At 46.1% G+C, this 23,171-nt stretch overlaps 2 protein-coding genes across 10 annotated transcripts in view; one reads left to right on the top strand and one right to left on the bottom strand.

Moving 5' to 3' along the window:
* The window catches only part of Foxp1 (forkhead box P1), a 597,317-nt gene extending 595,827 nt beyond the window's left edge, over positions 1–1,490 (bottom strand). For all 9 annotated transcript variants that reach the window (XM_029478340.2, XM_085840212.1, XM_085840223.1 and 6 more), the window contains exon 1: positions 1,339–1,490. The gene's annotated coding sequence lies outside the window, so the exon portion shown is untranslated. The remainder of the gene's footprint in view (positions 1–1,338) is intronic.
* On the top strand, positions 153–19,121 carry LOC147003870 (uncharacterized). Its single transcript, XM_085840224.1, has 8 exons — positions 153–398; positions 2,559–2,675; positions 4,577–4,729; positions 8,272–8,344; positions 14,055–14,214; positions 16,676–16,844; positions 17,115–17,235; positions 17,533–19,121. The coding sequence occupies exons 2-6, from the start codon at positions 2,589–2,591 to the stop codon at positions 16,704–16,706; spliced, it is 504 nt and encodes a 167-aa protein (XP_085696350.1). The 5' UTR covers positions 153–398; positions 2,559–2,588; the 3' UTR covers positions 16,707–16,844; positions 17,115–17,235; positions 17,533–19,121.
* The last annotated feature ends 4,050 nt before the right edge of the window (positions 19,122–23,171 follow it).

Here is a 23,171-nt window from a genome sequence, read left to right as displayed (position 1 = left end):
GTCACCGCCAGTCTCCCGGGACTGAGGCGGAGCTCACAACAGGTGGGGAGGGGGGACAAGGAATCAAAGTTTCCGAGCGCAGCAGGGTGTTGGGGGGGAGAGAGGGGGAGGCGGGGGCGCGAGGAGGCGGAGGCAGCAGATGACCACGACCCTGCGGCAGCTGGCAAACTCCTCGGCTCTCGGCGCCGCCGCCACCGCCTCGGTCCCCACCCGAAGCGCGCGCCGCCTCGTCTGGTCGGCTCCGGAGAGACGTCTCCGAGGGACAGGAACGGAATATCGAGAGCACGGGAGGAAAGCTGCGCGCAGGCGAGAAACGGAGAGCCATCGGTGGCCGGGACAGGGCCGGAGGGGCGCGGTGGCACGCGCGTGTCGCAGAGAAGAGCTTAAAAGGCGCAGGGGTCAGAAGCGAAAGTGTGTGGTGGCGGGGGTGTCGAGAGTAAGAGCGCCGAGGGTTCTCGCGGTGCGCCCTGTCCCCAAGCCCACTCGCGATCTTGCTACGGCTGGCGCGGGCTCTGTCTCTGACAAGCGGGGGCCGACCGCGCGTGGGGTGCGTGTCTGGCAGAGGGTGTGCGGGTGTGTGTATGAGTTTTCCAGGCTCTCAGGGGTTAGCTAGAGAGCGTCCACACCGCTGAGTTCGGACCAAAACACGCGTGGCTACAGGGATGTCGCCAAGCATCGGGCCCAGGGCGCAGGCGTCCCTGCTCAGCCCTCCAGCGTTCTCGGGGCAGCCCGGGGGCACAGAAGGGGCACGCACCCTTGGATAGCAGGGGAAAAGTTTGCTCTAAGTTCAAACTTTGAGCTCAGGAGATGATGCCACACGCCCCCGCCTACCGCGGCCGGGTCCCGCGTACCCGCACCAGGCGGCCACCAAACGCTGACACTGGGCACTCAAAGTTGCGACAGGCGGCCTGGGCTTATTGATCGCTCTACCCGAGCGACTCAAGCGAGCGCAGAGAGGCGCGAGAGGCCGAGGGAAAGGCGAGTTGGTCTGTGAGGCCACCACCGCACCCCACAGTGACTTATGCAAATGTACCCAAGGGTGCGGGAGCCTCCCGCGCTTCCTCCAGCCCGGCGCCCGCGCGCGGCCCCCACCCACGCAGAGCCTGGGCCCCGACTCCGGAGCGAGTGGAGGATAGAGGGTTGGGGGAGATGCACGTGGAGCGTGGAGATTAAAAGTAGTATTTTTTTCTTTTTCTTTTTTTTTTCTTTTTTTTTTTCCCTTTTTTTTTTTTTTTTTTTTTGTGCTGGTTGTTGTTGTTGTTTAAAGTGGCGGAAACAAGGCAGGAGGCGGCTTGGGAAAAAAAAAAGTGGAGCAGAAATGGAAAAATACGAACTCACCCGCGGCAAATGGTCTCTCGGTGCAAACTAAGGTGTTTTCGGGGCCTTTCCCCGCGCGCGCCCACTCCCGCCCGCGCGCGCCCCCCGCTCACACACGCACACGCGCGCACACACGCACTCGCGGGCGAGGGCCGGGCCGCGAGCACAGCGTGCAGCTGCCACACAATAAATAACAATAGATTCCTCCGCTCGGGACTCGTTCCGGAGCCGCGCCAGCGCCGCCGGCCGCGAGGCGCCCCCAACCCGCCCCGGCCTCTCGCCGGCCCCAAGCCCCGCTGTCCGCGCTCTCAAAGCCCCCGTGACCCGCCGAGCGCGATCTGCACCCCGATGCGGCGCCCTTGGGTCGTCTGCCCCCTTCCCCCCCGCATCCCGGAACAAATAAATAAATAAGGCGCGCAAGAGAGGCCATCGCGTCGCGGAGGGAGATGTTGTTATTTTTTGCTGTTGTGCGTCCCTGACGTCACATCCACCTGCTGGGTAAACAACAGAGCTCGCGGGGGGCGGGGGGGAGGGTGAAAAAAATCGCAATTGCCAAGTGAGGGACGTGGGGAGGGGAAGAGGAGGAGAGGGAGGCAGAACCCCAAGACCCGGGAAGGAAACGCCACAACAGTTCCTAGGCAGAAGGAGCCTGGAGGAGAAAAGCTGGGAAATGAGGGGCCTGGGCTGGAGGGGTCCTCTCAGAAGACGGGGAGAGGGTCCCATTTCAGAGCCTGGGAAATGGAGAGCAAGAGTGGCAGCAACTAGGGCGTAGAAGGGAAAGCCGAGGCGATTTGCTAGGTTCTGAGCTAAGAAATCCAGGAGGGAAGAGGACAGGCAGGGATAGAGTTTCCTCCAGTTAAAAGTGAAAGTGCTTCGCCTGGGTGACAGTTGGAGCGGAGGGCGGCAGGGGCGGCGTTCCAGCCCGGCGCCTGCTCTCGGGTCCTCCCTCGGTCTCTCCCCTTTCTTTCTGCACTTTGTCCAATGAAAGAAGGCGAGTTCGGAAGGTGAAAGTTCAGCTGAAGGACAAACCCCTGATTGCAAGGAAACAGAAACCCCTCCAGCCAGGGGGATTTTCCCCTGCGTCGCGGAATCGGGAGAGAGTGATGGGAGCAAGAACTTACTCCCTCGGGCCTTGTCAGCCCCTGCAGGAATGTTATCCCTGTCTCCAGGTCTGCTTGGGGGATGGGGGGGGGGGCGGGTAGGGGGGAAGTGGCTGCAAAGGAGAACTGTTTTCTCCACAGCTCCTCTTAAGAAAACACCCGGGGGCTAGCATGTCAATCACTTGTTTAACACAAATTACCTGCTCTCAAGAACATCAGTCACGTGAGAAAAAAAGCTTTGTGCAATTCTTTGGGAAGGTGAGATTCTTTTTTTCTTTTTTGCTATTCTGAAGTTTGTCTGAGTATGTAAATAAGGTATCCAAGGTGCCCGGATGAAATATTTTGTGAGATATAAATAAAAATACATAAGACAAAAAAACCACTTTCATCAACATATACAGGGAAGCTGTTTGTTTGTTTGTTTGGTTTTTGGTGTTTCCAACACTGGACTTAGATACAGGACCTCTGTGGCTTCTAGTGACCAGGAATTATTTCTTCATACCCATCATCCCAGAGGCTGCCAAACTCCCAAGCCAGGGTTTCCAGTCACTGACTGGCTAGTATGTCTACTAAGCTAATTCTTTATGAGAATATTCTGAAAGTCACCGTATGGTTTTCCCCAAAGCACTAAGGGAGCTGGGGCGTGCCTACTGCCATTGGCATCTTCAGACGAGCACAGATGTAAATAATACCCTGGATAGATTATAATAGATTCTCTTGGATAATGTTTTTCAACAAATATTATTAAACGTTCATTTGCAGAGTTTAAATCTAAATTGAAATGAGAATGTGAGACTACCATTTAAATTTCTACCATGCTTGGAAAGTAAAATAATTAACAACAACACTGCTGTTGCAGAATAAAGCCAGAGAAGGTAGTGCATACTAAGGTATATGGCCTGGCAGAATTCATGCTATAAAATACTCGATGCCAGGCAAACAAGACCGGGCATCCCATTTTTTTTATACTAGAATCTGTGTACATGAAATATATTTTAAGTCCTGTAAAAGGTTCATTTTTTTTTTGTTAAGACATTAATATGTATTCTATATTTCAGACCATCTAGTAAGTACTTTTAAATATTCAAAGTTAGTTCCGGCTGCCGCACCTCTCCCAGGCCACTGCTGACAGTAATAACATCTACTACTTATTGAATGTTTGCTATGGCCTAGGCTCTGATATAAAGGTTTCTGTCAAGTTGGCTGATAGTGTTACAAAACCTCAGACATCACTGGAAAGTCCAGATTTGGAGTTCACATAGAAGTAAATAAGAATCCACATTGTAGCCAGTCCTTGGAGAGAAATTCATTGTTTTTAATTTCTATGATGGTCCTGCCAAATATAACTTAGATATGGTATGTAGCTGGTTGTACGGTTGTAACTCTGGGAAAGAAACAGCACTTTGTTTAAATGTGACATCTCTGTGCATAGTCTGTGAAGAACTATTCCTACTGTGATCTTCTTTACCAGATTCAACTAGAATTTGTGTTTTTCTGTTTTATTTTTTTTTTCTTTTTGTCCCCAGCTATAACTATGAACCAACAATGAAATTCTTAGCTTGCTACTGATCTTGGTCTGAATTTTAACTGTCTTAAATTCTACCTTCACCAAGAAGAGGCTACAGACAGATTGGCAATATGTTTTAAAGACAAAAGGGAAGGCTGGCTGTAAATCCCAGGATGTATGGCACTGGCTTGGGCTATGATAGTGTCTGATGTGCAAGCTTACTGGAGAACCCCACACCCAAATGGTTTGCGTTACAGAGACACTTCACTCTGGCTTAAGACACTGTCCATTTTCAACACTGCCACCATGTTCACAGGGAACAGGCTTTTAATTTCTTTATCAATAATCCACTAGAAGTTTCTTTTTAAAGCAAGGAAGGGAGAGAGAGAGAGTGAGTGAGTGTGTGTGTGTGTGTGTGTGTGTGTGTGTGTGTGTGTGTGTTAAATAAAGGGCATGGGGGTAGGACGCCACCTTTTGGTGATAAAACAAATAGAAATACCCTTTTTAAACCTGCTGCTGACATCATTCTAGTTTTAATTACACCAAGGCAAAGGAGCTTGTCCTCATTTCCGTATATATTAAGTAGTGTGTGTGTGTGTGGGGGTGCACAATTAGCTAATTAAAGTTAACCAAAGCCAGTATTTCCCTAGAGGCATCAGCATGTGTCCTGGTCCTGCCATGTACTATTAAAATAAACATCAAATGTGAACTTCATTCTCCAAATGCTGCGCCAGTGCACATCCCCACAGTTTGGAAAAGGGAAGGAGACTGGATGCTTGCCACCTATGAGATGCTGAATGTTCCGGTAAGTTTACAGTTAATAAAAAAAAATCACAAGATTTGGTGGTTGTGCATTCCTGGATTTGTTCTAATTCTCGAATAGCATACTATGTTCACGGGAGTACAGTTATTAAACTAACTGTTCTAAATATTTTCATTTACTTCAACTCTTTTATTTTTCCTGTTATGTTACATGGGAAAGCCAGATCTCTCCTCCGAAGTTAAACACAAGCACAGTGGAGAGAGAGCAAGTCACCAATTGCTCTTTGTGAGCATTTCGAAAGGAAAATTAAAAGTGAACTTCAAAAGAAAATATGTGACAAGAGCGTTGAGCTGTCATGACTGAAAGCCCGGCCCCACCCCTTTTGACAATTTGAAGGATAGGACAGTGACTGGAAGGGAATATGGTTGTCAGTATGCTATGCAAGTTGATGTTAACACTCCCAAAGTGGGAAAAGGGTGTGTACGTCCCAGCACCACCAATTGCAGGTGAAAAGGTGAGGCTGGAGCATGGAAACCTTTCTCCAATGCCAAATCACTATCAGTGGCCTAACTAGGGTTAGAAGCCAGGTGGCCGGACTTCGTGTCTTTCTTCCTGACAGCCCTACCTAATCAAAGTATGAAGTCATTGTATCGTAAGCAGGTGGTCTGGCACTCCACAAACACCCACTGTGGTGGCGAAAGTGAGACCACCGTAAGTCAAGTCTAGCCTCCTCAGCCTTTCTCTCAGTGTGAATAAGCAGCCTAGAGGAGAGAAGGGCAGAGAGGACATGACACCCGTATGGACTGCTCTTAAAACTAGAAGCTCAAACTGTTTCCTTCCCAGATGAAACTGGCTCGTGGTCACCGTGTGCCTCACTGGAAGTGAACAGAGGAGCCACTGTCTGAGCCTTGACGTCCCTGACAGTTCATATAGGCCAGCAGTAGCAGAGTGAACGCTCATTTTACAAGATATAGAATTACTAGGCAAAGAGAGACAGTTTGGGGCCCAGGAAGCTGAGTCACAGAACAACATGACGGACTCTGTTTCACAAAGGTGTTCCTCAAAAGCTGGCCAAAGAGGCTCAGCTTTTCACTGGGTCCTAAACGTGTGTGTGTGTGTGTGTGTGTGTGTGTGTGTGTGTGTGTGTACATGCACATGAGGTATTCCTCAGAAGCTAGCCACCTTGATTTCTGAAGTAGAGTCTATCTTGACCTTCCAATTACCGCATATAGACTAGGCTAAAGAATCCACCTGAGATTTTAAGTGTGTACCATCATACCCAGCTTAGTAGGAGAGGGTACAGATCTGGTGCATGGGTCTGAGTGTACATGGACAGGCTCGTGTTCATCCTTGTGGAAGGTAGAGTTGGGTGTCTTCCTCTAACACTGCCTTACTGCCTTTAAACACATTTTCTCATTGATTCAGAAGCCAACCTCACCCCCAAACCTCACCCCTGCTTCAGTTAGGGTGGCTGTCTAATCAGCTCTCCAGATCTGTCTGTCTCTACCCTCTATGCTGGGGGTCACAGGCATGGTCTGCTCTTTGTGTGGGTAATAGGAAATTGAGTTCAAGTCCTGGTTCTTGCTGAGAAAGCACTGAGTTGTGTCCCAGCCATAGTCCTGGCTTGTTTGTTTGTTTAATGTGTTCTGGATCAGACTCAGGCGCAACAGCTGAGCACTTGCTACTCAGGCAGAGGATCCCACTTTGGTCCCCAGCGCCCCCTTTAGGCAACTGACAACTGCCTGTAACTCCAACTTCAGAGGATCTGATGCCCTCTTCTGGCCTCCATTGGCACTGCATTCATATGCACAATTATATACACACATGCACATAATTTAAAATAAACCAAGAAGTGTTCTCAGTGTGTGGGTTTAAATGCTGAGGAGGCTAGGAAGATGCTTCAGTCAGGAAACTTCCTGCTGTGCAAGCATGGGAAACTGAGTTCAAGGTCCAGCAGCAGCAGGATAGCCCCAGTGATGGGGAGGCAGAGAATTAAAAAGCCCCTGGGAAAACAAAACAAACAGCTGTGAGTGGTCACGGAACACACCCACCTCTAGTCTGGCAAACAGGAAAGGTGAAAGGCCTGGTGGCTCACATTTGTAACCTCACAACCAAGAGGACAAGACAGAAGGATTCTGAGTTGGAGGCCAGCCTGGGCTACACTGACAAAGCTGCTGAGCAGGGCAAAGCAGGATCTCAGAGGCCACCTTCCAACAGACAGAACCAAAAGCTTCATTTTTAAACCAAGCCCCATCTGAGCCTCATGCTGATTCAAGCAGAGGACTCACATGTGATAATAGCTCACAGCATCTCAACAGCTAGCTCTGTCGGTAGCTCTCTGTGCCCTGCCTAATTCTCCACACAAGCTTCTTTGGTAAAACTCGGTTGGTTTCTTGTTTTTCAACCACTTGCAAAGTTAAGCTACTAAATCACCTATGCAAACCATGATTAATTCCTCTGACATTAATAACAGGGTGACTTCTCTCTCCTCTTACCCCAAAGAGCCTGCTAATTGCCCTCCGATTGTTTACCTTTGTATTGTTTTATGAGAGCCAAGAGAAAGATGGCAGATAGCCCCCACCAGGCCTGAAACAAATGCCAGGCGGGCTTTGGGAAAGGTGAGCACATACATGCTATGACTACACCTTGTTAGCAGAAGGGCTTTGCTGTCTTTGTTTTGTTTTCTTTTTTATGGAAGGGATGACGCCTCCATAATTATAGGTGTTGCTGTTTAAAACTCAAAATGTTTTCCAAACCACCAAAGGGCCACACCTCCAGCACCCAGGAGCCATCCAGCCCTCTTTACTTCTCTAAACTGTTGCTAGAGACACATCTTAAGCATGATGAAGTTTATATCCAGCATAATGAGGGGCAGAGGGCCAGCATCCAGGTAAGGTTGCTTCCTGCATAAACAAGACGAAACCACAGGCCCAACCCCAGACCATGGTGGCTTTTTATCTGAAATTCTCAAAGATGGGCAGCTCACCTTCCTGACAAGACAACAGGTTACTGTTGTAAACCCCCCAAAAATAATTAAAACCATTGTTTTAATACTATCCTAAGGCAGTGTAATTAAGTCAGGGTGAGTAATTGTGTATCTGAATTCAAAATAAGATTTTGCATGTAGAGCAAAGTTCTGATGGTAATCTCAGAGAAGTGCCTTGGCTTATGTTTCTGAGACACAAGTGCCAGCTCAGCATTACAATAGGCATTGTAAGAAGGCTGGAGACAGAATGTGTTTGTGGAAGAGCAGCAGGCAGGTCTGCCCACCTTCGGGAACAGGAGGCCCTATGTTCCAAGAAGAGTTTAGGAGGATGGGGGATGGATGAGCCAACATTTTTATTGATTAGAACAACTGAACATGGGATTGTTTGTTGTTGTTTAAATAATGTCTACCGAATAACTATCAAGGGAAGCTTCCTCATTTCCGTCTACCCTCCCCTGGAGGTATTCTTGACCTATTATTTAAAAAAAACAAAACAAAACTTTACAAACATCCAAATCTGATTTGCCAAAGGCTGAGTCCTGTGGTATTAGATCGGAATGGAAGGTATTCATGTGGACACTCTTCTTAAAATTGACAGACCCATACGGAAACTATCCCAGATGTGGGAGCTGATGGGCAAACACACTTCCTAGCTCCGTCCACTGGTGCAGGTGAGAAGCAACAACATTCTTATATCAGTGAACACACCCAGCACCCCAAACTTAACTTTCTCAGTACCTTTCTCCAGTAAAGAAAAGAGGGCTTCATGCGGAGCTGGTTTGTTCTGCAGAGTGGATAAGGATGCCTGGAGCATCCCACAGTGTAGGGACAGAGGAAGGAGGGGCTTGAGGGGAAGGACACACGAGCTACATCCCAAGGTTAAGTGGTCTCGAGTGGAAAAAGAAACAGAATTAGGGTTTGATATATATGGAGAAGAGGTGTCACGTTCCTAGGGATAACTAGGGGCCAGCGTTCTGTGTCCAACATATTACAGATAACACTGGCAGCACAAACTATAGAGTTCTTTCAGGTGGCTAATGTTCTTGAAGGAGTCCGAACTGGGAAATTTGACTATACAGGGCCCCCAATGAAAAAAAAAGAGACAAATGCTGGTGACTACTGTCATCCAGAAAGAAAGCCCAGAGCAGGCAGAGCCTATACATTTTCAGGAAAGGCAAAGAACTCAGATTTTTATCTAAACATCAGCTTTTAAATTTAAGCTATGCCAAATCGATACCAGCCACAGAGTATACTGAGCCCCCGAATTTACGGTGCTTGTTTGGGAGAACCAAGTAACCATGTCATTTTAGTGTGGCAAGATTTGTTTCTTAAATAAATAAACAGGAAACAGGCAAAAGAAGAGAACCATGAAGAGTATGTTGAGATGTTCCTCAGTTCCTTCCCAAGCATGAGTAAGTCGTTCCAGTTACCCTCATGAAGAGAGTCATCTACAGTCTTGTTTTGAGACAGTCTTGCTATATAGCCAGACTAGCCTCAAACGCCCAAGTGCTGGGATTACAGGGATGTGCTAACACTACATTCCGAATCACATCATTAGATGTACACCCTACATCTGTGTTTGCTACTGTCTGCTTTCCAGTCAGTGCAGAGCCATGAAGTTGCATTCCTGCTTCCTAGAACTTCCTAGAACTCTAACTCTTTAAGATGCATGGTAGATGAAAACAGGTCATAACATAAAGGCTTTGTGGCATTGTGTGTGTGTGTTCACTCGTGTGTTCGCATATGTGTGTACATTCATGTGGAGGGAGGTTAGAGGACAACCTCTGGTGCCATTCCTTAGGACAGCGTTTCTTATTGGCCTGGAATTCACTGAGTAACTCGGGCTGGCTGGCCAGTGACCCCTAGTTATTATCTGCTTGTCTCCATCTCCCCAGTACTGGAATTACAGGCATGGGCACATACTATCACACCTGGCTTTTATATGTGGGTTCTGGGAACTGAAATGAGGTACTGATGCTGGCAGACACTTGACCCACTGGGCTGTGTGCCCAGCCCAGGATGAAAGCCTTTAGAGAAATATCCAGGGCAGAAAGACCACATCCTGAGAGATAGTGAAGGTCCCATCTGGAAGGACAGTACAATGAAGAGCCAGCATCCTTTTCTAGAACAATTCAATAGATAAAGCCAAGAACAGTTCTACCCAGGGGATCTAAAGTCAATAGTGTTCTTCAGCAAAGCCTTCAGACCCTGCAGATTGGAATCACCTGGGCAGAAAAGGGTCATAGCAATTCTACCCCAATTCTAAAGTATTAGAAAGGTGCCAGGTGGTTCTGGTGCACATCAGAACAGAAGAGAAACTTTACAAAGGGCAAGACTTAAAGGGACAAATCGGGATGTCACAGCATTGTCAAAGTTTCCTACACATAATGAACTCTAATGGCCTCTGTTTCCACAGGTGGAAATAGAGTCACCACCAAGTTAGTTGAAATGCCCAGGAGTCAGAAAGGGTACAGTCTGGGTTTCTTTCTGAGTCCCGTATCTACCCAAAATGCCAGCACATCACGATGAACAAATTCCTGGATCTTTCCTACCCTTGGTGATATCATTCCTCTTTCAGAGGATGGAATAAAACATGTTCCCTAATGTCTCAGCTAGGTTCAAACCCCAGGACTCGACTCTCTTCTGCTAGTGAAAGTTTACTTGGGAAGAATTGTAGGCTAGATCAGAACATTAGGTGTGTGTGTGTGTGTGTGTGTGTGTGTGTGTGTGCAGATGCATGCTCATTTACAGATAGAGAACAACTCATCTGTCATTCTTCATTTGTTATCTACCTTGCTTTTGGGACAGGGTTCCTTTGTGGTCTGGAGCTCAACAAATAGACTGGGCTTGCTAGCCAGGAATCCACTTGTCTCTACCCCTCACCCCACGAATACAAGCATGTACCATCAAGTCCAGCTTTTTTTAAACATGGGTTCTTGGGATCAAACTCGGGTTCTCAAGATTGTTCCACCAACTGAAGAATCCCACCATGCTCAGAGAGAGAAATCAGACACACAAACACCCTTCACCAACGCTTCATGCAAGAATGAGACAGAGCCAGACATAGTGGCCCACACCTGTAATCCCAGCACTTCGGAGCCCAACGTAGGAAGATTAGGAAAGAGATGGAAGGAAAAGAGAAAGGAAAAAAAAGAAAACAGGGAGAGATGGATGGTGACAGTTATTTCTATTGGGCCTGGAAGGGAGTACAGAAGATTCTCCTTCTCTAGCAAAGACGTTCGCTTGGAGCTGGGCTAACTTCCTCAGGTCTGACTCTCAACCTGTTCACTGCCTTGTGGAGCCAGAGAGGTTTTGGATTTGGGGTCCTGTGCATTGTAGGATGCTGAGCAATACAGGCCTGGTAGCTGCCTCCAGTTAAGACAACCAAAAATGTCTCTAGACTTAGACAAAAATCCCCAAGGGTCAAAATTGCCCTATAGCGAGAACCACTGCTCTTGGTGGACCTCAGGGCGGGCAGGCAGTTTCTCTGTCCATCACAGCGTTCCAGTCCTTGCCAAAGGTATTTGTCTGATCACTTCCCCTCCCAGGAAGAGCAGCGGCCAGCCTGTGTCTATCTGTAATTGAGTAACCAGGTCATTTCCTTTGCAAACAGACTCGCTGGAGATGAGGCCCTTTCAGCGTGCACAGAGCTTTGAGGTGGGCTCCTCTGCTTAGGGGCTACCAACCCATTTCCAGATTGGCAATCTACTGCCAGCAGGGCTGCTTCCACCCCAAGGAAGCCAGTTTTATGAGAGTCGGACACTTAATAAACAAAGTACTATGTGTGGTGAGCCTCAGTCTACAACCAAAATACAATACAGGAAGTGGCAACCAATGGAATCCAGACCAGGGTATGGCCTCTTATAAAGACACTCAGATTAAAGTTCCCCTTTGCTTGGCAAGCCTGGGGCATTCTAGGGCTGGCAGCTTTCAAAGTGACTGGATAGATTTTATGGGTAGGGTCAGACACTCTCACCTCTTCCTTTACTCACTGGTTCCAATGTTTGCTAAGCAGCAAATATTGCCTAACTGGAGCTGCTATCTTAATGAGCAGTTGTGAAAATGAAGAGATGGAAGGCTAGACCGAAAGAACAGTTTGGAAAAGGGAACTTGTTCCCAACGCCTTGGCTAACCTTGGCATCTAACACAATGGCTGAAGCAACCTTTGACTTTGGAGGGTCCCCTGCAAAGCAGGCCTCCTGCTTGGCCCCTTCCAAAGCAAGATGGATATTGCTGTCACTCAGGCACTCACTCAACAAACACCCAGTGTGACTTACAGAGAACTGGGCACCACTGACAGCGCTAGAGAACAGCAATAAATGAAAAACAGAAATCCCTGGTCTTCCACTGGGATTCTGTCCCAGGGAGTGTCTTGGTGAACTATGTCATCTTTTAATGGAGCATTATCTGTGCAGGATATCTGTGTATACATATGTGGAAGGAACACACATGCCCTCATGTGTGGAGGCCTGAAGTCAACCTTTGGTGTTGTCTCTCTGGCCTGAAACCCCAGGGATCTGTCTCTGCTTCCCAAGTCCTGGGATTATAAGTGTGCACTACCACTGCCTAGCTTTTTTAGTGTAGGTGGTGCTGGGAATCGAACTCAGGTCCTTGCTTGTATGGCGAGGACTTTACAAACTGAGCCATCTTCCGATGCTCTCCCAATCCCCCATTTTTTTGTCCTAAAGAAGAAACCTTGATGTGTTCATTGTTAATATAAATGGAGCAGGTCAGCAAAAGGATACCAATTAAAACTTCTATAGATCATGAGATGCTAGGGCTACCTAGAGCACATGGAGGCTAATGGTAAGATTGTTCAGGACATACCACAAGGACATCAAAAAGTTAAGTTACCAACTGCAGACAAAAAGTCAGGACACCATCATCTTTGCCCTCAGCACACTTGGACATCCTGACACAGAAAAGAAAGGGATGCAAAAATAATTAGAGGGAAAGGGAGGGGGAAAAGGAGGGGAAAGGAAGGAGAGAGGAAGAGTAGTGGGGTGGGAAGGGTGAGGAAAGGGCTGGGGGAGAGAGAGAGCATGGGCGAGAGGGAGAGACAGAGAGAGGAAGGGAGAGGGAGAGAGAGAGAGAGAGAGAGAGAGAGAGAGAGAGAGAGAGAGAGAGCAAGCAGATTACTCGGCTGGTGTACCTACAGCACTCCAACTGGCACAACAAAACCAGCCCTTCCTCCAGGCAACAGAAAATAGCCTCTACTGCAAGCTTGTCTCAGCACACAGAACAGCAGAAGGCCGGAGAGGCCAATCAAATCTTCTGTGCTCTCTCTAGCAGGTGCCAGGGCAGCAGGAATCTTATGCTCCAGGGGAATGCATTGTGAATTTTCTGGGTCAGAATTCAGAAGTTCGAATTCTGGGCAAGCGATGATAATGGTCTGTATCATTTATATTGTGGTCCCCAAGGAAGATGCAGAATCAAGGCTCCAAGAACATGGAGCCAGGCCAGCCAGCTGTTTGCCCAGTGGAGCTCTGTGCTGGCTCAGAGGTCACATGCTTCTCAAAGCTTGCCAGCACAGTACCCGGTTGTTTGTTTGTTTCCATCTTCGCTGTAAACAGTTTGGTCTCCTTCCAGGGGAACAAAGCTAATGTGAGCAGAGCAAACACACGCACATGCTACCCACAGGGATCTACCCTGGCATCTAAGAAAGCCAGCTTTTTCTAGGGCAAGAAGAGGCTTAAAGAGGAAGAACCTGGCTTTTCTCAGGGCCTCAGCTCCTGCTGAGGATGGAATAATACATTTGAAAAACACACCGGAGCCCTTTCGTTAGGGAGCGATGCTAAAATTGGCTCTTCCAGTTTGTAATAAAAGAAAACAGACCTTAGGATTCTAGCTTGTCTAGCATTCTTACAGAGTCTTCTAAAATTCACCCCCATTCAGGATCACCTTATGTATGGCAAGAATAGTATATGTCTGTTATTTATTAATGGTGAAATGAGGCTATGCAGTTGAGGCTGTGCTGGGGATATTGGTGCATTCCTATTTTTAGCTTGATATTATTATATTGTTGTGTGTACATAATTGGGAGGGGTGTGTGTCATGGTGCATGTATAGAGGTCTGAGAATAGTGTTGTGGATGGCTGCCTCCTTCCACCATTACGAGGGTCCTGGAGAGGGAACGCTGGTCACAAGAATCAGTAAATTCTTTACCTGCTGAGACACCTTGCTGGCCCCACTTTTTGCCTCTATCTGACTTCATCTTCTCTAGTCTTGGCACTACTTATCTTTGCTGTCCCTTCTGGTCTCAACTGAAACGTCCCATCCTTGGAGACCTTCCCTGACTTGGTTTCCCCCTTCTGATTTAATATTGAAATTCCTCACTTGTTTCCTGTTTTATATATTCATGTATGGCCCATCTCCCTTCAGAGAAATCTGCCCCATGTGGCCACAGATGGAAAACTACTGTGCTCACTTGGAACTCCTCAGCGGCAGTGTTTGAAAGAATGATGAATGGACTACCAAGTGACGGGGCCATTCTGCCATCAGGAGCCCCTATCTCTTCTGGTCTGTTCTCCATCCACATGAGGTGATGATAATGACACTTGACATAGAAATGAGGCTTGTAGAGGCTAGAGAGATGGCCCGGTGGTTAAGAGGTCCAGAGATCAATTCCCAGCAACCATGTGGTGTCTCACAGACATCTTTAATGGGATCCAATGCCCTCTTCTGGTGTGTCTGAAGATAGGAACAATGTACTCATATACACAAAATATTTTTTTTTAAAGTGAGTGTTGTAGGTTGGTCTCAGCCTGCTATGTATTCAAATGCTATATATTGGCACCCCCCCCCCAAGATCTCACTGCTCCCCAATGAGCAGATCCTCATGTATACCAAGTGGTGCTATCTAAACTTTGCTCCCCAAATTAAAACTTTTGGTTAAATATAGGTGGCTACAGCTAATTACTAGGGAAAATAGAAGAGGCAGCATTTCAGTCACTGGGCCCCAGTTACAGGGTCACAGATAGGGACCATGAGGAGGAAAGAAAAAGGAGAGTAGAGGAGGAGGAAGACAGAGAGAACAACAATGGACCAGAAGCACATGCCAGAGTGAATTCCCCCCAGAGCAGAAAGAACACGGGCAAGACTCAGACAGCAAGTGCATATCTGGGAAGAATACAGTCTAGTGATTAGAAAAATCGATTTAGGGATCATCGCACAATAATTGTGCTAGAGCTGATTTTTAAAAAATCCATAGGACTCTGCCTTGATTATTGGGGGGTGGGGCGCTAGCCAGGTCATATTAATAACTAATAGACCTTATTAAAAGCCATTTACAAGTGAGAGATTCAAGGCTGGGAAGATAGCTCAGTTACTAAAGTGTTTGTCACACAAGTACGACAAACTGAGTTCCATTTGAAGAACTCACACTAAAAGGCTCACAAATAGTTAGCCGGGGAAGCAGAGACAGACAGATCTCTGAGGGTCCCTGGCCTGTATAATGCAGGAGCCCCAAGCCAATGAGATGCCTTGTTGTAAAACAACAACAACAACAAAAACAAAACAAAACAAGCTAGAAGAATGGCAGTTAAGGTTAACTTTGTGACTTCTAAATGCATATGTGCATCCACATCTGTACACACACAAACAAAAACACACATATACATACAAGAAGGAGAAGGAAGGAAGGAAGGAAGGAAGGAAGGAAGGAAGAAAGGAAGGAAGGAAGGAAGGAAGGGAGATAATGAGTTGGCATGGAAAGTTCTGTTGACAGGACCCACAGTGGCAGTGTGCCTGTGCTGTGTGAGAGCTCAGAGAGGCTAGCAAGAGATGAGGGTGTGAAGAATCTCTGGAACCACATAGGACTTCCACATGCCCGTGACTAACAGCACATGTGACTAACAGCTCAGTGGCATGTGACAGATGTGATAGCAAACCAAAGAGCAGACACACAGAACCGGGGCCTCTGGTCTCTCTTTTCAGATATATGTACAAGTGTTCTAATAGATGTAAAGGAGTGGGCACCAGGGTCACCAATACCTTTTAATGATGTGAATAGGCACATAGAAGACCTAGTTACATCTTACAAGATTGAAAACATGCCATGTGAATAAAGCAAAAAAAAAAAAAAAAGATTATATTCTGAACTGAAGTACACAATGTAGCCATGAAAGAAGGTAAATGGCTGCACATAAACTGAGCGAATGATGCATGTATTATATACAAGCATGGCACAGACACTACACACTATGCAAGGCATACCTTACACAGAGACATAATACATGCATCACACATAATTATAAATACTATATGAATGACACACCATATATATATATGTGTGTGTGTGTGTATATATATATAAATATCATATATTCCCACTGTACATATCCATTGTACACTGGATATACATATATTGCACATACCCTTCCACATATCATACACTATAGACATACAAACAGGACACACAAATACATACATGATACATAATCTGACACACTGATACACTGCACATACATCATATACTACTATGTGTATATGATAAACACAACATACACACATCATATGCTGCTATATGTACATGATACACATGGCATATGCATACACACACATCATCTGTACACAGATCACACACATTGTACACACATCATACACTGCATAGACCTATGATATATATACTATACATATACCATATGCACTATATATACAGTATATCACACACAGCACATACATCATACATACTATACACACATGATACACATACCATACATACACATAGTACACACAAACAGTCCAAATAACCTCATCCTCTCTCATAGATCCTTCCTACTCACACAAGGTACATATTTATGCTCCTACTTGAATGTAGTTCCTTTGAACCCACACCCTTAAGCTACCTGCCCTTATCCTAACAATGATTCTATTCATCAAGGTATTTGCAGGACTCTCTTTTCAGAATTTCCATGATGAAATGAAAATACTACCTAAAATGTTGCCTCTTCTGGAAACATTAACCATATGGCTCTGTTTGATATTTGAAAATGACCAAACAGAAGCAGAGATACCTTGGGGCAGGGGTATTGAGCAGCTAATCCCCCATGTTTCTGAAAAGTGGGCTCCTGATTGTTGCCTGTGCTTCAGAAAATAACTTTCAAGGCGGCCGTAAGAAGTGAAAACGGAAGAGCGTGCCTCCCCGGCTCAGCAAGCACCTGTTTTCCCAAGGTATGGAATCCTGAAGTACAGCATTCTTTAGCATCTATAAAGCACACTGTGCTCATGTAAACATTCAATATGGTCACTGACAGAACATCCTTATATGGAGAAAACAGCTTACAGGTGTGTGCACACACGCCCGTGCGCGCACACACACACACACACACACACACACACACACACGCTGTAATGTGCTATGTGTTCCTCCAAGGGCCTGCATTTACATCCTGGCAACTAAAATGACACTTGAACATGTCACCCCTGCCGCTTCTCTGTCAGGCGAGGACCGTCTGGATGCAGCTGACTTGCTCTGTCCGTCACTGGGCTACTGATCACAAGTTCACTTCTCCCCATTGGAAAATAATGAATGCTCGGGCAGAGGAGCTGTGCAACAACGCATGTACGTATTGCATAACTGTTTGTCGGATCAAGTAACACTTCTCAGTGTCCTCCCTCATTTCTCTCTGGTACCAGTGTGTGGCGTGCTTTGAGGAGAATAAACTCAGAATGGCAGGTCCATTCTGCCGTTTGTTAGCTGTGGGACCCCAGGCAAGCAACCTTTGGCCTCTCTGGGAATGGCGTGTGTGCACACTAGGAGGAACACCGACGTTACTGGAGAACACAAAAATCATAGCCCAGTGTCTGACACAGGCTAAGTATCCAAATTAATTATGTTCATGGTCTTATCATTTTACAGTGTGGAAGGCAGCTGTTATCGCCGAAAGTTATATTGTGAGCTTTTTCCTTGACAGACGTTGAATTCCGTTACCCGAGCATATTCAAATGAGGAGCTATTAATCTGTTAGTTGGAACCATCTACAGGTTGGTAAACAGAAAAAGCTGTAGCCTGGGAGGAAGGAGTGCCATCAAAGCCACTGGAAAGAGTTTAAAAAAATAAAAAATAATTTAAAAAGTCCTAGAAATTCACTACTCACAGGCTCAGCATCTCAGACAGTGGATACAAGCACAGACTTGTTTATATGTTTAAAACTCAATCAAATTAGGGGGGATATGTGTGCAAATGTGTCACTCTGAGAACAGGAGGGTATTAGTGGTACCTGGTGCTGCTGAGCATGTCTACATTGCTCAGGACCACTGTCCACTCAAATACTTTTCTGGACATTTGAGATAGCAATGCTGAAAGTGAGAAGCCAAATCCACCCCTAGCCAGTGCTCTGACCCCAAACCATCTGGATACGGCATACATGAAGCAGGAACCACACGAATGCTTCATGTGAGTTGTTTTGGAAGCACCTTCTTGATAGGCCCATGAAGATTAAGACCCTCACCCAAATTCCACAGCTCACGAGTAGCTTGGCTGTTGTCTGAACTCATGCCACTGAGCCTGCCATCTTAGCTCTTACAGGTCTTGCCTCCCTTCAGACTTCTAGAAGAATTATACATTTATGGAGCTACGCTAAACTCAATGGCTACAGAGAGCCTACAAGACACTCAAACTCCTATGAAGAGAACGATTAGTCACATAGAATAAAACAAACTTGATCAATTCTTGATGTCTGCCACAGGCATGGGGGATGTTTGTAGCGGTACTCTTGCCACGGGTTTGTCATCCTTAGATTCCTAGACCTTTATTTAAGGTCTAGCCAAGTGCCAGCCACCCATATTCCTATATTCCTCTCTATGAACATCCTCACTTCTTTTGGCCAAGAGCCCATTTCTTGCCAAGTTGTGCACATCAAAGTGAATGAAGGATTGAAGAGTCTGCTGAAAGGATTTATTCTATCCAAGGCTGTCCCTGGTTGCAGAGAAACTGCTGAAGTCTCCCGGTTCCTCACCCACATCACCCACACAAGATAGGAAACATCAAAGTTCATAAAAAAAGAAAAAAGAAAAAAGAAAAAAAAAGTCCTAACACACACTTCCACCCAAAGTTAAAGCCAAAGACCAAACAACCCTGGCGGTTGGGCTGATTTCATAAAACAGCCGGAGTGGCAAACAGCGGTGACTCTGAACTTGTGGGAGGCCAGAAAATAATTGACATTTTAAAGGAATTATGCAATGGTGGGCAAACTGAGATGGCTGGGGTTCAGGGTGGGAAGAGGAAGACAAAGTCACATACCAACACACACTTAAACCACTCCAGCTCAGATATGAAACCAAAGCTCATTTTTAGTTACAAAGATCTGAGGCTTGTGGGAGGAAATAAACAAAAATCCTATGAGAAAATCATTAACAAACCACTCGGAACTACTGTCCCACAAGTAGTACTGCTAAGTAGGCTCCACTCGGTGTTTAAAAAGGAAAAAAAAAAAAAAAAAAGATAAATTTCCTACACTCCTGTCCAAAAAAACACCTCCTTGTAAGCATCCAACAACAACAACAAAAAACTTATTAAAATACCATTGTCCTGGCATTTATTATATCTATGAGGTACAACTTAAAATCTTCAAAACAGAAAAACCAAGCTGGGCGAGTAACTGAGGGCTGTGTAATGAATAAGAAAAGAAAACGAAGGAAGTCAAACCCCACCCCAGAAGAAACTAAAAGAAAACTTGGCCTGGCAACCTTGAAGTGTATAATCTCACCAACTTCCCGTTTACTAACAACACAGACGCACACAAAACCACCCACATTAAGTTTTCCAGGAAGTTAAATATGTAAATAAAACATTTTGGACTTCTTTGGTAAAACGAATGGATTTATTTTCCTAAACCACCTCCTAGGCTGATGAATGAGTTGAGGCAGCTTTCATTTAAAAAACAAGATCCCAGGGTCAGACCCTGACCTTCCCGAAGATTGCTGAGATATAACAAGATGAATCAGAGAGAACACTTTTGTTTTTCTTATGAAACAAGCTATGTTTTTTTTAAAGCCAGTTATCTGAAAGCAAAACAATTTATTATTTAGGCAACATCAAAAGTAAATAACTATTGAAAACTTTTAAAGTAAGATGGGTTTCTGCTAATGTCACCCTTAAAGCGACTGCACTAAGTTCTTTCTTTTCCTGACATCCGAGCTGTGTCTACAAGGCCCATTGTGATGAAAAGAAAGTCGGTAATTACCCAGATGTTGTGTCTAGTCACCAACGGCTGGAATTTCCCATATTTGCCCTTAGTGGCGGCTCTGGGAGTTGGCTGGAGAGGCTTTTCCAGCGTTTTCAGGCTCCCCAAGCCATGCAGGGTAACTTGCACCTGGTGTGAGAGCTTTGGATTCCCAGCCTGAGTTATGCAGGGTTTCACTGGGATGGTCCTCGTAGGTAGGCCTCAAAGAATGCAAATTTTCTAACTATGGAAATTGAGAAATATTTTGTCTACCTTTCTGGTCATTCTATGAGATGGAGAAGGAATGAACTACCCGAGTCTTTACCCTTTTTCCTTTCTTCCAATCGCCCTTCCCACCAGAACCTGCAGAAATATCTCTTCTATACCTGAAGGCTACTGCTTCCTCAAGCCTCCATATCTTGAATGGCTGAGAGGCAGAATGAGCCTTGGCTCAACTCCCTCAACCCCCTCCCCCACCAGACTTTCTTCAGTCATCCATTTCATTCCAGAGGCTCCACTTACTCTAAAGCCACCACATGTGCATCCACTGAGACCCAGGGGTAACAGGACAGCACAAACTTGAGTCACACAGTCCCAAGAGCTCATCCTGCTTCAGCAAATAAGTGAGTGGTGAGACCCCTCACACACCCCTCGAGTCACACCCCCACATACACATACACATCCCATGCCCCAACCCCTGTCCTGGTCCATGGAATGGGTGCGGTGAGCTTCCTGAGCTCTTTGAGGGTTATGCTGGTTCAAGTTCTCTGAGCAACACACATTAAGAAGGGTATGGTGTGTGGGAAAGCAATCTTAGAGATGCCTGTGAGCAAGCACAGGAGGCCGACGGAACTCTGAAGAGCTGTCAGGGTAAGGGACACTTGCTTTTCCTCTCATGGTAACAAAACAACCAACAGATCACCTTAATGAAAAGAGGTTCACTGTGCTTCTCAGCTTCAGAGCCGTTTGTCTCTCATGGCAGAGAAGGCCCTGCAGTAGAAACAGCTCAGTCCATGTCAACAGGAAAGTGAGGCAGCTGCTCACATCATGGTGGCCAAACGGGAAGCAGGGATCTACACTAGAGCCAGCGGCAGACATAACCTTCAAAAGCTGTTCTGATTCGTACATTTCTGCCAATCAGGCCTCACCTCTTAAAGGTTCCACAGCCTCCCCAAACCAGGATACCAACTAAGGACCAAATAAATGAGCATGTGGCAGGCAGGTCCACAGCAGGAGGGAGATGGGAAGACGGGAGTTCAAACACAAAACTTCTTAGATCCTGTGCAGTTCCAAAAAACGTTCTCTGTGAGGTCAATGATGTTCTGATGTTTGGTCACTGTGGGCCATGGTAACAGTGAATCTAAGAAACAACCACCATCATTATATAATAGTGTACATGATAATCCAGCCTACACAGCAAATAAGCTCCATAAGACACAGTGGTGACAGCTGTGATGATAATGACGATAATGACATCACTTCCTGTAATACTGACATCCTTTTTAAAAGATTTGTTTGTTTGTTTGTTTATTAGGTATACAGTGCTCTGCCTGCATGTATGCCTGCAGGCCAGAAGAGGGCACCAGATCACATTATAAATGGTTGTGAGCCACCATGTGATTGCTGGGACTTGAACTCAGTGCTCTTCCTGGAAGAGTATCCAGTGCTCTTTACCTCTGGGCCATCTCTCAGCCCAATATTGACATTGTTTCAAAGTAGCTTACTATTTTCACCCTTACACATGTGATCTAAAGTTCAGAGGCAACACAATCTTTACTCCTGAGCGACTCTGGCACATCCTTGTCACCCTGCAGGTAACTGACCTTCCCTTGCAAACAACTACTGGACAATAGGCTGTATTGTATTATCACCAAACACTCAAGATAAGCCTTATGGGCCGGGCGTGGTGGCGCACGCCTTTAATCCCAGCACTCGGGAGGCAGAGGCAGGCGGATTTCTGAGTTCGAGGCCAGCCTGGTCTACAAAGTGAGTTCCAGGACAGCCAAGGCTACACAGAGAAACCCTGCCTCGAAAAACCAAAAAAATAAAAAGATAAGCCTTATGATCATCCCAGATGTTTGAAATTATTCTAGTCAGAATGCACTCAACCCAGTCTGGAGAAGTACTCCAGACCACAGATGTGGGAAGAAGGGATGGAGACAAAACCTGCCAATTCCTCGAGTCCTGAGTGGAAGGTTTGGAGGTGAAACCAAGGTGGCTAAAGTTCACAGGGCAGAATAACAAAGGAGAGAGCTACAGAGGGTGTCCCTCAGATCTACAGAGGGTGTCCCACAGATTGGCAAAGCCCCTTCCCCTCCCAGACTATGCAGCTAGGAACTTCACAGAGCTGGGCTCCAAACAAACACAGAGATTGGAAGGGACCAATCTCACTGCAGAAACTTGTGAAGACAACTAGGAATAATGAACAGCCCTATATTCAAAGTAGAAGACCAATAGGAAACTCACAGGGCAACAGACAGAGTGGAAGAGGAACCCGTAAAAGCCTAGAGCAGAGGCAGATCCCGTCCCATGCAATAAAATTTAAAAGCAAGACCCACAAGAAACAATTGTTACTCCAAGTCACTTAGCTTTGCGCTCAAAATGAGGTACAAGAATGCTTCTATAGTGCCCAAGGTAGTCTCCTTTTTTTATGACATGTGACCTCCTGCCAGAGATGGCTCAGCAAATTAAAGGATTAGCACAGAGAAGATAGCTGGGCATCTGAAACAAGAGAGACACTGCACTCAATTGGACGGTGAGAAGTGGCTCCCAGGAGCTGCTGTCTGACCTGCACATGCGGACCATGCCATATGCGACATGCGTGCATGCAGGTACTCACATATAACTGATTAATTTTTAAGAATCATAAGACATGCAAAACAATAGGGAAATGAAATTCACACAGAAACTAGGAAGCAGTCAAAGTCATCTCAGAACTGCACAGATGTAAAAATTACCAGACTCCCTCCCCCCCAAAAGAAACCATCAAAAGTAGACAAGAGGGGAATACATTACACCGAGAAAGTAAGGGGGTGCAAGGTCACACTTGACATAAAAATAGAGGGGAGGCTGGGGAGAGAGAGGAAGACACCAAAGATGGAAGGGGGATGGGAGAAAAAGGATTGTGAGGAAGAACAAAAACAAATCATGTGTGGAAAAATGCCATGATAAAAATACACCTCATGGATGGCAGGACTAGGAATGGGAGTGGGTGGGTTGGGGAGTTGGGGAGCAGGGGAAGGGGGAAAGGGATAGGGGGTTTCAGAGGGGGACTAGGAAAGGGGATAACCTTTGAAATGTAAATAAAAAATATCTAATAAAATAAATAAATAAA

Source organism: Mus caroli, unplaced genomic scaffold (genome assembly GCF_978045245.1).
Source record: "Mus caroli unplaced genomic scaffold, Mus_caroli_1 scaffold_7, whole genome shotgun sequence".
Classification (NCBI taxonomy): Eukaryota; Metazoa; Chordata; class Mammalia; order Rodentia; family Muridae; genus Mus; species Mus caroli.
Note: the sequence above shows the minus strand (reverse complement) of the source record. Positions and strands in the feature narration are given on the sequence as shown.

Bases quoted from the DNA above. Each gene is read 5' to 3' on its own strand.
- LOC147003870 (XM_085840224.1), top strand. From the start codon at position 2,589: ATGTCAATCACTTGTTTAACACAAATTACCTGCTCTCAAGAACATCAG. The intron at 4,730-8,271 runs GTAAGTTTACAG...TAAAATTGACAG, and splicing joins ATGAGATGCTGAATGTTCCG to ACCCATACGGAAACTATCCC. The intron at 8,345-14,054 runs GTGAGAAGCAAC...ATCTCCCTTCAG, and splicing joins AGCTCCGTCCACTGGTGCAG to AGAAATCTGCCCCATGTGGC.